At 35.9% G+C, this 15202-nt stretch overlaps 1 protein-coding gene across 5 annotated transcripts in view; it reads right to left on the reverse strand.

Annotated features, from left to right (window-relative positions):
- Positions 1-15202, reverse strand: part of CNKSR2 (connector enhancer of kinase suppressor of Ras 2) — a 200986-nt gene that overhangs the window by 115524 nt on the left and 70260 nt on the right. For 4 of the 5 annotated variants that reach the window (XM_039354439.1, XM_039354440.1, XM_039354444.1 and 1 more), the window contains exon 8: positions 8402-8470. The exons of the other annotated variant lie outside the window; for it this stretch is intronic. In XM_039354439.1, coding sequence (XP_039210373.1) covers positions 8402-8470 — 69 coding nt within the window. The remainder of the gene's footprint in view (positions 1-8401; positions 8471-15202) is intronic. 5 annotated transcript variants of the gene reach the window in all.

Below are 15202 nucleotides of genomic sequence, written 5' to 3' on the forward strand. Positions count from 1 at the left end.
AAGAACAAGATGTTAGCCCAGATATACGAACTCAAACTTTGATTACAACTAAAAAATCAACTACACAGAATATAACAGAAAAAGTGGAACAATTAAATATTATGACATTCAACTGATCAACAAATACAGTCAATGGAAAACCCAGAAAAGGGATTGACAATATGGAAAAGGGAAAAGTCTTCCTACATAAATCAGAAGAAAACTGAGGATCAAGAAGAATAGACCGAAGAGAAGACAAACAGTTCAAGACAACTATGTTGAGATGGAAAAATAGAGTGACGATTTGTTAGTCCTCTCAAAAAAAAATGGTGACCAGATGGTTTTTTTCTATGTCAAACAATATACACAACAACACAGGGAGGTTTAATTGATGACTCAAAAGCACGAACATAGAAGACGATTTGGCAAAGAAAGAAAGCTAGAATAAAACTGAAGAAAATTGGGGTTTTGACGTATTAGTGAGAATTAAAATAGAATATACTCAAATAGATAAGATGTATACTTTGAATACTAGATATTGTTATGAGTTGAGATAAAGAAAACTTTGGTCATTTAAAACTTGGAAGTAGAAATATTAACAGTTAAATCTGAACATTGATTTGCTTATAAAGGTTAAATGTAAAGGTAGTTAAGATATATATGTTAAAAATCTATCAATGAATGTAATAAATATGTTTTTGCTTAGCAGTAATAAAATAAATTACTAGCTTAAATATGACATAGTAGATATTAAGAGAAAAAGAGAGGAAGTATGAAATGTTGAAATAAGAGAAATTTTGGTTACTAAATTTAAGATATTTGGAAATTACCAGAAAATAGGAATATTATATTGTATTATTAATCAGTTGGTTTAAGATGGTGAGAATTCAAATAGATAAGATGTATATCATGAACATTAGATGCTGTGATGAAGGGCATTGGGGTTATTTAAAACTTGGAAATTATAAATATTAAACATTAAATTTAAATATTAATGGGAAACTAAAAATTGGGAAAAACTAACTAGGACATTGATTGTCTAAAAAGATTGAATGTTAAAATAACAAGGATATGTATAAACTAAAAATTATTGATAAATGTAAGAAAGTTATTTTTAATTTAATCAATATAATAAGAATTGTATTAATTTAAATATGAGACAGTAAATACCAAGGGGAAAAGAGTGGAAATACTTAATGTAATAGTTTGTGAACTGTACTAAAGATATTTGTATGTTATTGAATTATTGACCAACTCAGCCGCCACGTTGCTTTTCAAATATTTAAATGTAAAACTAGAAAATCAATAAAATGGTTCTTTAAAAAAAGAGTTCTCACAGTATTAAACAACTTTACCAATAACCCTTTAGGAGGTGACTAGACAAGGGAATGCATTTTCCCTTGGTTTCTACTTCAGCTTGCTGAATTGAATACAAAATAACTTTTTAAACTACAATCAACTGGCAACTTTCAGCAAAATTTTCAAACATTTTCAAAAGATAATGGCGAAATCAGTGAAATAGCTATAATTATAGTGAAGATCACTCATACCATTTTCTATTGAATCCCTATAATGAATGAATATATACTCTTGAAAACTATAGAACAAAGAACTATATGATTTTTCTTAAAACCCTAACCATTAATTTACCCCAATCCTTTAAGAACCAACATAAAGGAACTCAATAATCTAATAATGGGATAATTATGTAAACAATAGAAGCATTCTTGAATATCTAGGCAAAATTTCTCCAACCCTGTCTCCTTCAAATATATTGGACTACTACAGCTTCCAGAATTCAAGAAAGCTTGGTTTATAGATTCGATTATATCAAGTCAGATTTTTTTTACTATTAACTGTTCACTGAAGCCTCATATATTTTTATATATTATTTTTTCTAACTCAAACTTGGGGATTTGTGATATGCAAATTTGAGTTTAACATTAATCTACTTTTCCCAGCTCTTTTCAAAAGCTGAAGTCAATTTAACTAGCAGTTTTAAGTGTCAAAAATTCCAACATAAATCAGATCCTAATTGAAATAGATTTCCGCTAATACTCAAAGTTAAGAGTAAGGTTTGTTGCTGAAGGTAAAAATTTCTGACAAAGCTTCATAGTCACAGGTGGACACAACAGGAACAGCTAGTTAAGTAAAGCACAAATACAATAATGGATTCTCACAGAGTATTACTCAGATGGCACCTTAAATACAAGAACCCAGTCTCTCTTTCTTTGACAGAATACATTAGCTCCAAAATACTTCCAAATTGGCCTGCCTGTAGAGATATTTTTCTATAGCCAATCACCTACTGCTTTGTTGCTCTTGACTCTAAATAGAAACAGTGGCATTCCCAGGAATTGGATGTATGAGTTGATCCAGGAGTTGGTCCTGATGTCATCTTACTACTGCTGCTAAAATCAAAATATTCACAATCTCCTTTTGATCTTTCTCAAATGAGAATGACTCTTCAGTCAAGGGTATATGACCTAAAATGCACTGAGTAAAGAATAATTGAGTTCATTTAAAAAATATTAGCCATTTTATTTTGAAATAACTACATATTTATTTAAAAAGGCAAATTCCAGAAAGGATCAGTTTCTCTTCAATTTTTAAATGGAACAACAACAACAACAACAACAATTTTATTTTAGTGAGATTGATGTAAATCAGAGTAACTGATGGAAGGAATTATAAAATGGAATGATTTGAAGTCTTTAGATGAATACATTGGCCTAGATTCAAGCAGAACTAAAAAGCAATGGATAGGAAGACCAGAAAAATAATGACAATGAATCATGCCCTTCATCCACGCAGTGACATTGACAGACTTTATCTACCAAGGCAAATAAGTGGGCGTGGAATGCTGCAAGTACATCAGATGGTTGAAGAAGAAAAAATGGCTTTGGAAGAATATCTGAAGGACAGTGATGAAGTTGCACTGAAATTAGTATATCAGGAAGGCTTACTGACTACTGGAGAGACCAAACTGGCCTACAAGAAAGACCAAATGAAGAACAGAATAGAGGCATAGGAAGACAAAGCACTACATGGCCAGTACATTAAAAAAAATAGCTGGGAAAGCAGATAATAACAAGACCTGGCAATGGCTAAGAGCAGGAAAATTGAAGAAAGAGACCGAGGGAATAATTCTGGCTGCACAAGACCAAGCTTTAAGGACAAATACACATAAAGTCAAAATTGAGACAGTAAGTGCTGCCTATGCAAACATGCTGAAGAAACAGTGGACCACCTGGTAAGCTGCTGCAAGAAGATCGCACAGACTGACTACAAGCAGCCCCATGACAAAGTAACAACAATGGTGCATTGGAAGATCTGCAAGAAATATCATTTGCCTGTAAGCAAGAACTGGTGGGATCATAAAATAGAGAAAGTCATAGAAAATGATAAAATTAAATTGCTCTGGGACTTCAGAATTCAAACAGACAAGCACTTGCAACATAACACCCCAGACTTAATAACTGTCGATAAGAAAGACAAAAAAGTCTGGATAGTGGACGTGGCAGTGCCTGGAGACAGCAGAATAGACGAGAAAGAACTGGAGAAGATAACAAAATACAAAGACCTACAAATAGAAATAGAAAGACTGTGGCAAAAGCAAGTAAGGGTAGTACCAGTAGTAATAGGCCCCTTGGGTGCAATCCCAAAACAACTGGAGCACCACTTGAACACCATTGTCATTGACAAATTCGCCATTAGTCAATTGCGAAAGGCGGCCTTACTAGGAACCGCTTCCATCCTGCAACGATAATAACATCGAACATCCACATCTGCCTATCCCAGGTCCTTGGTAAGGACTCGATAGATAGACAAAAATGCCAAATCCAGTCTGAATATCTGGCTGATTGTGCGATGATCCATAATAATAACAGTAACAACAACAACAATAATTTATTTTAGTGAGATTGATGTAAATCAGAGCAACTGATGGAAGGGATTATAAAATGGAATGATTTGAAGTCTTTAGATGAATACATTCTCATTGAAAAGATTTCATCAAAATTATCTGATTTTTTTTAAAAAATTAAAAAGTACTCAATTTGCAACATTAAAATGATTTTTGAATGTATTCTAATAAAAAAGATGTTGTATTAGAAATTTTACTAACCAAAATATCTGACTCTGACAAATAGCATGTGGGTAAGGATGCATCACTTACATTATATGCAAAGATAAGAGACACAGAAATTTAGGATGAAGAGAGTTATAGTTCTGCTCTTGGGCTTAATTGTGAAAAAATGCTTAGAGTAGGAACAGCCACAGTCCATTCCAACTCTCAACAGAATTCTGCTGCCTGGGTTCTATGATGAAAAAGATGCCTATATTTAAATTGTCTATTGTTCAAATGTATCCCTGTTAATTATTGTTAAAGATGACCACAACCGGTTGCCACAATGATAAGGTAATATTTATAAACAAAGTAAGGTTAGTGGAATTTGCATTAAATTATGGCTAATTCTGCTCTACCTACTGAATATATAATTGTGCTTTAAATGAACATTGACAAATTGGAGTTTTCTATAACTTAACTCAATAATGCAATAAATTCCTGAGAAACAGAACTACAGCAGCTGACTTTAAGTTTGCATTTCTCTAGACTCAGAAGTGGATTTGTTTAGGACTTCAGAACTTTAGCAAGGAACACAATTATTTTATTTTTGTGTGCCCCTCAAGTCTATACTTTTAAAATGCTTTTGTCAAACACAGAGCCAACGATGATTAACAAAGAAAAACTGAAGTTTACAGCTCAAGCATATTCCTAGGCACAAACTTTATATTTTCTATCAGTGACATCTAGGATCAAATAAAAGTGCCTTATATTCAGGACTTTTTTCCTCATTAAAATCAATTTCAAAGATTTATCTATGTTATCAGAAAATACGAACCATAAAACTGCAGTTCAACATTTCTCAATCTTACTCAGACGGAAACATGACCTTGCTTTCTGGATTACTAAGATGCCATAATGTAGTACGCCCTAGGAAATATATTGAAATTATTTCCGTATGTCACTGATAATGATGCTGCAACAGATTGCTCTAGGACAGTGGTGGCGAACCTATGAACCTATGGCACGCGTGCCAGAGGTGGCACTCGGAGCCCTGTCCGTGGGCATGCATGCTGTTGCCCCAGCCCCGCCTCCCCGAGGCCCCCTCCTCACCAACAGCCTCCCTGGAGGAGAATTGCCCCCAGGTGCGGCCCACACGGAGCAGCACAGCCAAGGACATAACTGGGCGGCAGGGACATGACTTTGCCCTCGCACCCTATAGCATGCAGATGATGCTGCGAGGTGTGGGCGGAGGGTGTGGTTGCCATGGTGCTGCAGGGCTGCCTGGGTGATCTGCTGCGGACCATGGAGGAGGTACATGTACCTGCAGGTGGGCGGGGCAGGGGGCAGGTGGGGGCGGAGCAGGCAGGGTGGGAGGTGGAGCGGGGGCAGGGCATGGTTTTGGGGCACTCGGTCTCTAAAAGGTTCACCATCACTGCTTTAGGACTACCTAGAATTCTTTAGGTCTTTTCTTTGGTGAGATGGTTTTAAATTCAGCGTCCTATGTATTTTATGTAAGTGGAATGTGTATGACTGAGGAAAGTTGTACAGCAAGCAGGGAAAAGTTGCTATTTCACTGTTTACCACTTGAATAAAGAGCTAATATATCAGGACACTTAGAATAAAAAGGGAAATTCTTGTCTGTAATAGTAATATTATTTTCAAGTGCATCAGCTCAGCAGCTTTTAAAGAATTTTAAGTCTCTGCACCAATGTATGCTGAATATGCATTATTGTCAAGAATCCGTTCAATGGATTCCCAAGAATATGCTAGCAAAGTATTATATCTACATCACTCAACTGAAAATGAACAGCTCAAATAATGTTAGCCTAAATCCCAGTCTCAGACTTTTGTTATGGATCTGTTAAGCTGATATTTTGTCCTTTTAACGAAAAAGGAGATTGTAACTAAAAATACTCTTTTTGAACATGAGAGAGAGAACAGAATGAAATATGCAATGTCAACTAACTCTGTACTCCATCTTATAACTCTTCAGTGTTATTTCACACCTTAACCACATTTATCATGCATAATTAGCATGTAAGAAATTTGGTAATATGAAAAATGATTGAGTATTTTGTTCAAAAGAGCATAGCTTGAGAACAAATATAAGAAGCTACTGCCATCCAGACATTGCCACAAATAATCAAATAAATTTGGTAATAAATTAGATTTAGTTTGTTCAATAATGTGAAGATGACTTTAAAATATTAGGAATATTAAGAATATCTGTCATTAGACAAAATGCAGGGTACCTAGCTTATTCAAAACAGCAATATATGAATCAGACTTGAAGGAACTTAGAAAACCACTTGGTACATGACAGTAGAGACAAATAAAATTGGAAAAACAGATTTTAACTTAAGATTTCTAGAAAAACAAAGTAGATGCAATAACTATCTTTTGCTGGATTTCAGCAATCATCCTAATTCATATCATCAAGTACTCATATTTCATTTAAAACTTCTTTGAATGTAGCAGTTAATTATAGCGTTTGTTTGATTGCCTCTTGTTTTACAACCAGCTATTTATTGGATATAACATTGATCTCTCGTTTTTGTAATGATTCACCTTGTTGTTAACTGAGAACTACAATTTCAGGTGTGGGAGCTGATTATTATGCTGACTAGTACAGTTAACATGTACGTTGCCATGGAAGGTTAGAACTGAGTTGTAACTTTCTAACAATTCTTAAAGTTCACCAATATAGTCATCATTTAAATGTTACCTCAAATATAAATTATAAATACATTCATATATATTCCTCCTGAAATATAGTAATATTTTTAAAAATGGAACAAACTACAAAATTTACAGTTTTATCTTAAAGAATCATTATGTTAAAATCAAATTAATAAAAATTTCTCATCTCTAGTTTAGTATTCCAGTAAAATAAATCAAAGCAAAAAATGCATCATCCCACAATCATGTTCCCACATTATAAAAATACCTTGTTCAAATTTCCCAATAAATGTTATTAGTCTCTAACACAGTGGTTCTCAACCTGTGGGTCGGGACCCCATTTGGGGTCGAACGACCATTTCACGGGGGTCGCCAAACAAGGCTGTCCGCCATTTTTCCCCCTTTTCTTTGGCCATGCCCCTGGCACCCGGTGATGTATAAGTGGTTGGGGGTCACCACAACATGGGGAACTGTATTATGGGGTCGCGGCATTAGAAAGGTTGAGAACCACTGCTCTAACAGTACAATTCTAAGCATATTTTAAAAAGGCAAACCCTGATTCATTCTAATAACAGACGTTTATTCAAAAGCAAGTTCCATAATATTCAGTGGGATTTATTCACTCAAGTGTACATGCATAACATCTTCATCTGCCCTTTTTATGGTGTCATACAACTTATTTCATTTCCTGTGTATCGGGTTTTTGTCCATCGCTACAGAAATGTAGGAGCATCAACATCATCCTAACATCATCCCAAGTTATAGCACTTTCATTGCCAAACTAAATAAATTACAAACTCACTTAAATTGACCTCAGTTCCTGCATATTGAATCTACTATAGTGGGGATTTTGTATGGTGTTACAGATGTTTACCATTGTTTTCTTTCAGGATATGTATTTTTTTATTTTACAATCAAGAAAACAGACGTGGATTTCCTAGGTTGACTTTCATACAAGTGCTCATTTATCTGCAGAGAATGGTCATGGTCAGCTAGGTGTTGCTAACTGCAAAGTTCATTAATATTATTTCATCCTAATAGCTAAAGTATGTTTTTCCATAAGGAATGAAATAAAGTATATATTATCCCACTAAAGCATGAAACACAAAATACATTACTTCTGATTCCAATTAATAAACATGTAGGAGTTGAACAATGTATGATTTAACATTGTTTTCCTGCCATAGCATTTATACCACTACTAGGAAAGTAAGAAATCCGTCAAGTCTTTAAATGTTTAATACCGGAAGAGGTTGTCCTATTAGAGGTTTCTTTATAAAAATTCTCCTACATGAATATTAGCAAATATGTACTGATAGAAATATGTTTTAGTTGTATAAGGTAATGTGGTAGGCTGAAATTACTGGCTCTTTTCTCATGATACGATTGACATATTCAGCTGCTATTTCTAGGAAAATAATATTCCCATTAAGTAGCAGCCAATTATCATAAAAACAAAACTTTTTTAAGAGGAAGCATTTTATAAACTGGCTAGCTATGTTTTTTTTAATTGTTGAAGAAGAAGTGACTACATATAAACATCACAAGAATTATTAATTTTTAAATACCTCATGCAGATGCTGCTCAACATAATAAACCAAATTTGTTAACATGAGTTGCTGATAAATTAATGCATTTTCATCTTCAAGTGAAACAGAATTCAATTATACATACCACAGTTTGGTGATTAACTTGAATCACTTCATCGCCAGCATGGATTTTCTTACATCGATCTGCAGGTGACTGAATTTAAAATAAAAGAGATGATAAAGAATATAATCCTTACTGATTATCATCTCTCTTTTTGCAAAAAAATATAAATAATTAAGCTATGAAGATTGTACTTAAATGTTCCAGTAAATAGTTTTGTAAATAAGTAAATTTATTTTAAATTTTTAAAATACATAAATTAGGGAATTCTTGGGCATGTGTCAATTTTTATTATTTTCCAATTAGGATGTAATATGGAAACAAATAGAAAACCATAAATATAAAATCATACAAGCAATTAAGTACATCCATAATTCTGCATAGAAACTATTATTTCAATACAACTGCTCAAGCATTCAAGTTTAACCCATTATCTTCCATTTTCTTCCCCCATTCTTTCTAAATACCATCCTTCAACAGTCAGAACATTCTCTTTAGAATTTTGGGGGAGGCAGAGGAATATTTTATATCTTTTTATATCTTTTAATGTAAACTTTATTAATAATTATATTAATAGTTATATAAAGAGCCTTTTTAATATGGTTATCCAGTTTGCTAACTTGACCACCAATTAGATATTTGCCAAGTATAAATATAAATCTTCAGAGATTACAAGTATATTTCTAAAATGTTAATTTCTGTTACTGTATTTTAATTTGAACATGAATGTTCATTATCTTTTTTTCTATATGTGAAAATCCTAGTGAAATACTTGTTTGTGAGATAAGTGGCAAATCTGTTCATATCATATGAGCCGTGGTGGCACAGTGATTAGAATGCAGTACTGCAGGCTACTTCTGCTGACTGCCAGCTGCCAGCAGTTTGGCAATTCAATTCTCATTGGCTCAAGGTTGACTCAGCCTTCCATCCTTCCGAGGTTGGTAAAATGAGGACCCAGTTTGTTGGGGGCAATATGCTGACTCTGTAAACTGCTTAGAGAGGACTGTAAAGCACTGTGAAGCGGTATATAAGTCTAAGTGCTATTGCTATTGTTACCAGATTGTTACCAAAAACGTCATCAATAAAAATCCAACAATTGCCAAGACATATTTTTTTTAAATTTTAAAACACAGCAATATCTGCTTTAAAATCCAAACAACAGGAGAAAGGCAGAACAAAATGAAGCAGTATGCTACAATTATGGTAGCATCTCCAACTGAAAAAGTTGTGCTTTTCAGTTCCAGGTGGATTGCTGTATTTAATCCTAAAAAAACTACCCATGTAATTTGTAAATGTAAATAAATAAATCAGAAAGTAGGCTGAAGAAGGAAGGAGAATTCATTTCCCCTGGTTCATCTGCTATTCTACTTTTTGGTACTGTACAGCAAGTAAGATATGGGTGGATATAGAATAACCTGGTCATAGGAATTCCATCTCATTAATCACATACTTATTCAATATTCTACCCATTCCAAATGCTGGTTATTGGATTCTAAGGGTAAATTGTGGATTGCCTTTCTAACAAGAATTTTGTTTAATGTTCCCCTTCAGAAATCCATCTGTGGCTAGTTCGAAGCTTTTTTGCTTAAGTGGTAATATCAGCTAGAACAGGGGTCTGCAACCTTAAACACTCAAAAAGCCACTTGGACCTGTTTCCTAGAGAAAAGAAAACACTGGGAGCCGCAAAAGTTATGCATGCACACGCGCGGGCACACAAGAGGTGAGGACCTTGATGAGAGAGGGGGGGAAGAGCAGGGAAGCACAAGTGCCTCTCTCTGTCTCTTGTCTCTCTCTCTGCAAATGGCAGAGGAGTCTGGGAGCCGCAGGAGAAGGCTCAAAGAGCCACATGCAGCTCCGGAGCCGCGAGTTGCTGACCCGTGAGCTAGAAAAAGGAAATCTCACAAGCTGTAGCAAACCAATTGAATCCATAAGATATAAGGATGGAGGTCTCAAATTTTCTTTACCAGAAGCCCTTCACATCCTATTCTTTCTTCCAGTTTTGGGATAGTGACTTATTAATTCCTGTTGCTACCAGCTATATTCTGGGAGCTACTCACTTGATGAGCCTGAGTATATGAGAGATAGCCTTTCACACTCTGTGTTGCTTTTCTAGTAATTAAATGTTTAAAGAACAAAAAGTAGAAGTAATTTCAATATTGCAGCCTCCTGATCATGTAATGTACAGGCATATCTAGAGGACAAAATCCTTCTCTCATGGGAGGCAGATCAGTTTTAGAAGAGGAAAACAAAGTTTAAGCTTTATAATACAAAATGAAAGATTAAAAGTTCCTTTTTAACTATAAATTTTAGAAATCCGAATGCACAAAAATATAAAAATATAAACTACAGAGCTGCCCAAAGCATAATGGTATAGCTGACAATTTTTTAAAAAAATGAAGGAAAAAAAAAAAGAAAATCCAGGTCCCTTAACAGACCACAAAATGTTGTTGGTTTGATATAAGTGAGTATTAACTATTCTAACATTTCTTTAAAGGAAAAAAAAATCTAACTCTTTAGTACTACACAGTAAACATAAATCAATCTGGTACAAATACTTAGCTAAATATTTTGCCAGGAAATAGAAGAATTCCTGCAATGCATGTTTCCTCTGCACCAATTACCTGGCTTCTCCAGATTGCTGGAAATTCAGTTTTCATCATGGGCTGCTAGGAAAATGATAAACTCTGCACTCTCAATACACATATTTTTAGTATTTGTCTTAAAGTAACCAACCTTTGCTATCTCCCATAAAAGGAAAGTTTGTGTATATCATTCTGTACATTACTAAAAACACCTCTTACTTGCTGGGGATGTGTACTGAATGTCTAGCATGAAGGCTGGCTGCCCTCTATGTGGAGATGTGGATTAATACCTGGCATGAGACTTGGAATGCAAGTAATCTTCACAATCATATCCACAAAGAAACATTAACATGATCATGGTTTTGTGAACAAAGCTGGGTGATTTTCAATCCTCTATATCAGTGGTTCTCAACCTGTGGGTCGGGACCCCATTTGGGGTCGAACGACCATTTCATGGGGGTCGCCAAACAACACAGTCTGCCATTTTTCCCCCCTTTCCTTAGCTGTGCTACTCCCTTTTATTCTATTGGCTTTTGAAAGCCAACAGAATAGACTCTCTTGAATAGAGTCTATTTCTATTGCCTTTCAAAAGCCAATAGGAATTCTCCAGGCTGTCTCTGCCCTGCTGAGCCCGCCAAAAATCCCATTCTGCAAACGGTGCTGCACTAGTTGAGTAGTCCTCGACTTACGACTGGTTGAGTAGTCCTCGACTTACGACCAGTTGGGGGTCGCGGCATTAAAAAGGTTGAGAACCACTGCTCTATATTAACCATTTCAAAGCCAACTCCTTGACATCACTGATTTTCCTTCCAAGGGTAAAGAAAGTGCTGAGCATATCACATGCATTTCATTTATAACAGACAAACTAAGTGTATCCCCAATGAAAAGGCATTTTGAATCCTTTTTGAATCCCACAGTTTATACAATAAGGACATTTAGAAGAGACAAATAAACGGAAATCATTCCCAGAATGCATCAAATATCAGAACCACTTAAATTGGATATACCATATTAAAAGCAAAAGGCATTTTCTATAGCCCCCATAACATTTCTTAACAATAAGACACTAAGACATATCATTTTCAGATAGTCATAATATATATATTTTCTAAACTTTATTCCACTTATTCTAATCCACAAAAACACAAATATGTTTCACAACAATATCGCTCCAAAGAAAATTCATAATACCAAAGCTTCTATTCAATTTCTGTTATTTGAAAGAATTTGTTTTATTATAATACTAAAATTGCCTTTTAAATTTGAATTCCTTTAAATAAAATGCCAATGATAGCTCATTTAGTTGTAAGTAATTAATTTACAGTTCTCTGTTTTGGATCTCTGTAATATGTTTTGTTGTTGCTACAAGGATAACATAAATTTTTACAATTTTAGGCAATAGTTCTAAGTGCAAATGATCTTGGAGGATTATTATTAATGTAACACAGTTCTATATAGTTTTGCTATTCATTATACAGTTTCTATGTATTTCCCAGGATTGCCCTACCCATCTGGAAATGACAAAATCTATTTTAAAAACACAACAACATGGCTTATCCTAGCAATATTTTATAGTACTATTTACTGATTTCTAACATATGATAAAAATAAAATAAATGAAGCACATTGAATGTATCTTTTTGAATTATTTCCATGCCCTTTTAACAGCAATAGCTGTAACTTTGTATATCTGTATGACTTCCATAATACATGGAAAATGGAAAATGCTCCTTTTACATTATGTGATTGAGAGGAATAAGGCTTAGAATGGAGCAATTGCTAATACTGTATTCCAAGCCACATGTCAGGTCTGCCAGGCTCAGCTCAACGCCTCACAAGCATCCTGCTATCAAAAGCAAGAAGGGGAAGGAGGATAGATTGGCAATAAAGTTGTGTGTGTGTGTGATGGGAAATAGGGAGGGGGGAATGACAGGTGAGAAAGACCAGAGAAGCTCAGAACCAGTTTGTACTAGCATTCAAGGCCAGGCACCCAAAGAAAAAATGTGAATTACCCCAAAATATCTCAGCGTTCTCAAAACACTTAAGTGAGTTCCGATTGCCTGAAGACAGACTGGTCACGGAGGGAGGGCTGGAATGAGGGGAAACCGTTCTGTATCTTTTGAGTGCAGGAAAACCAGAGCTCACCTGAGTTTACTGCAGCCAACATCTTTTAGTAAAAAAACCTTTAGTAAAAGACAACCTAAACTACCCATAGCTTTTTGCCAGCTGGACAGCTCAGTGGTGAGGGGATCCCAGCAACATTCGTCACCAAGCCAATAGAGATGAGGATGGGTGCACACACAGAGACCCTGAGCCTTATTGTGGTCCCTGGCATGGAGAGGTCCCTTGTGTTAGAACTATCTTGGCTTCTGAAATGGAACCTTTGTTTGAACTGGAGGAAGAGGCTGATAAAGATTTGGCAGGCCAACTGTGAAGAGGGGCAGGAGAACAACCATAAAAAGCTTACCCCAAGCTGCCACAGGTGAAGCCAAAAAGGGAGGTGGAAGCCACCGTCAAAGACCGGGTCCAAGGTGGTCCTCAGATCTCTAAAAAGTACTAGAACTTACAGGATGTTTTCAGTGAAAAGCGTCAGTTGCACTCCACATACACACTAGCTGACCGATTATTCCATAGAAATCCTACCGGTGGCCAAATTACCCAAACCTAAGCTGTACTCCATGATTCCTAGGGAACTGGAGAAACTACGGAGTGGAGATGGGTGGTTTGGGAGAAGGAAACCTATGTGGTGCGCTGGGCGCTCCTAACTTGCAGACATTTCCTAGAAGGGAGAAAAACCCCATTTGAAGTATGGATTGATCATATTGGAGGCTCTAACCCCCCCCCCCAAGGTTTTCGCCCAAACAAGTTTGTTGGGCTCAGAGGTTTAACCGCTTCAACTTCGTGTTATGATAACTCCAGGGGAATAAACGTCTTAGCAGATGCTTTATCCAGGCTGCCATAGTACAATAGTGCAAAACCAAAGGTGATTAGGCCAGTCATCTCCTCCAGACAACTGGTGGCCCAGTCACCATCTAGGCATAGGCCAAAGCGAAAACTCCAATAGCCGATGATCTAAAGGGAGCCCTAAAAGCAGCTTTGGAGGAAGACAAATGGTTCCAAATGCATAAGGGTGAATGTACAATGCAAGATGGTCTAGCTTGCTTGGGGGACAAACTGTACTTCCCACAGAGCCAACAGTTAATTCTTCTAGAAAAAAGCCATGGTTCAAAAGTGGCGTGGCATTTTGGTTTTGTAAAAACCCTACACCTAGTCAAGCACTAATTTGGGTAGCCATCACTGAAAAAGGACATAGAGAGTTATGTTGCTAGCTGCCGTATATGTGCCTCCACCAAGAAGTGACAAGGGAAAACACCAGGACTTCTCCAGCTAGTAGCAGAACCTAAAGCCTCATGGAAAAATATATCAATGGACTTTATAGTAGAATTGCCCAAAAGCTTGGGCAATACCATAATTTGGTTGATAACATGTACACTTTATACCCTGTCAAAAAATCCGCTCGCACTTTGGCTTAAGCTATTTGTGCAGCATGTCTACCGGCTGTACCAACATCCAAGGACAGGCACCCAGAGAAAGAATGTGGATTACCTCAAAACATCTCAGCATTCTCAAAATACTTCAGGAAGTTCCAATTGGCTGAAGACGGACTGGTCATGGGGGGGGGGAGGGCTGGGAAACCTTTCTGTATCTTTTGAGCAAGAGAAACCCAGAACTTGCCTAACTTTACTGCAGTCAATATCTATTAGTAAAAGAACCTGTCACTTCAACCAAATGGAACAGAGGATCTTTTTTTCCTAATGGATCAGATTGGAGCAGGTCTGGTACCACGGCTCAGTGTGTTTCATATATCACAGAAACACCAGAGCACTTTATTCTTTTGCCCTACAACACCAGTCTGGCCCACTTTTTAACATTCTTTTTTTGGCCACCCTTTTTTCCCACACCAAATTTGGTCCTATTCAGTTTGAATATCAGATGCTTATTATGCTATTGGACAAAGTTCCAACTCACTTTACATAATTTCTCCCAAGATTTTGCCAGGTTAAAAACAACAAAAAGCATCCAGGAATGATATGCCAAATTCATAAATATATCATTGTGCCTAAAATTTCTAAATTACAATAGATAGATTTTTCTTATCTACAAAAAGGATAAGTGTACCTAAACTTGTTTAATTATACCAATAGCTTCCTGAATGCTGGTGAGTGCAATTTATTCAATTGGA

This window comes from Crotalus tigris, unplaced genomic scaffold (genome assembly GCF_016545835.1).
Source record: "Crotalus tigris isolate CLP2741 ecotype Arizona unplaced genomic scaffold, ASM1654583v1 scf7180000018553.2237530, whole genome shotgun sequence".
Taxonomy (NCBI): Eukaryota; Metazoa; Chordata; class Lepidosauria; order Squamata; family Viperidae; genus Crotalus; species Crotalus tigris.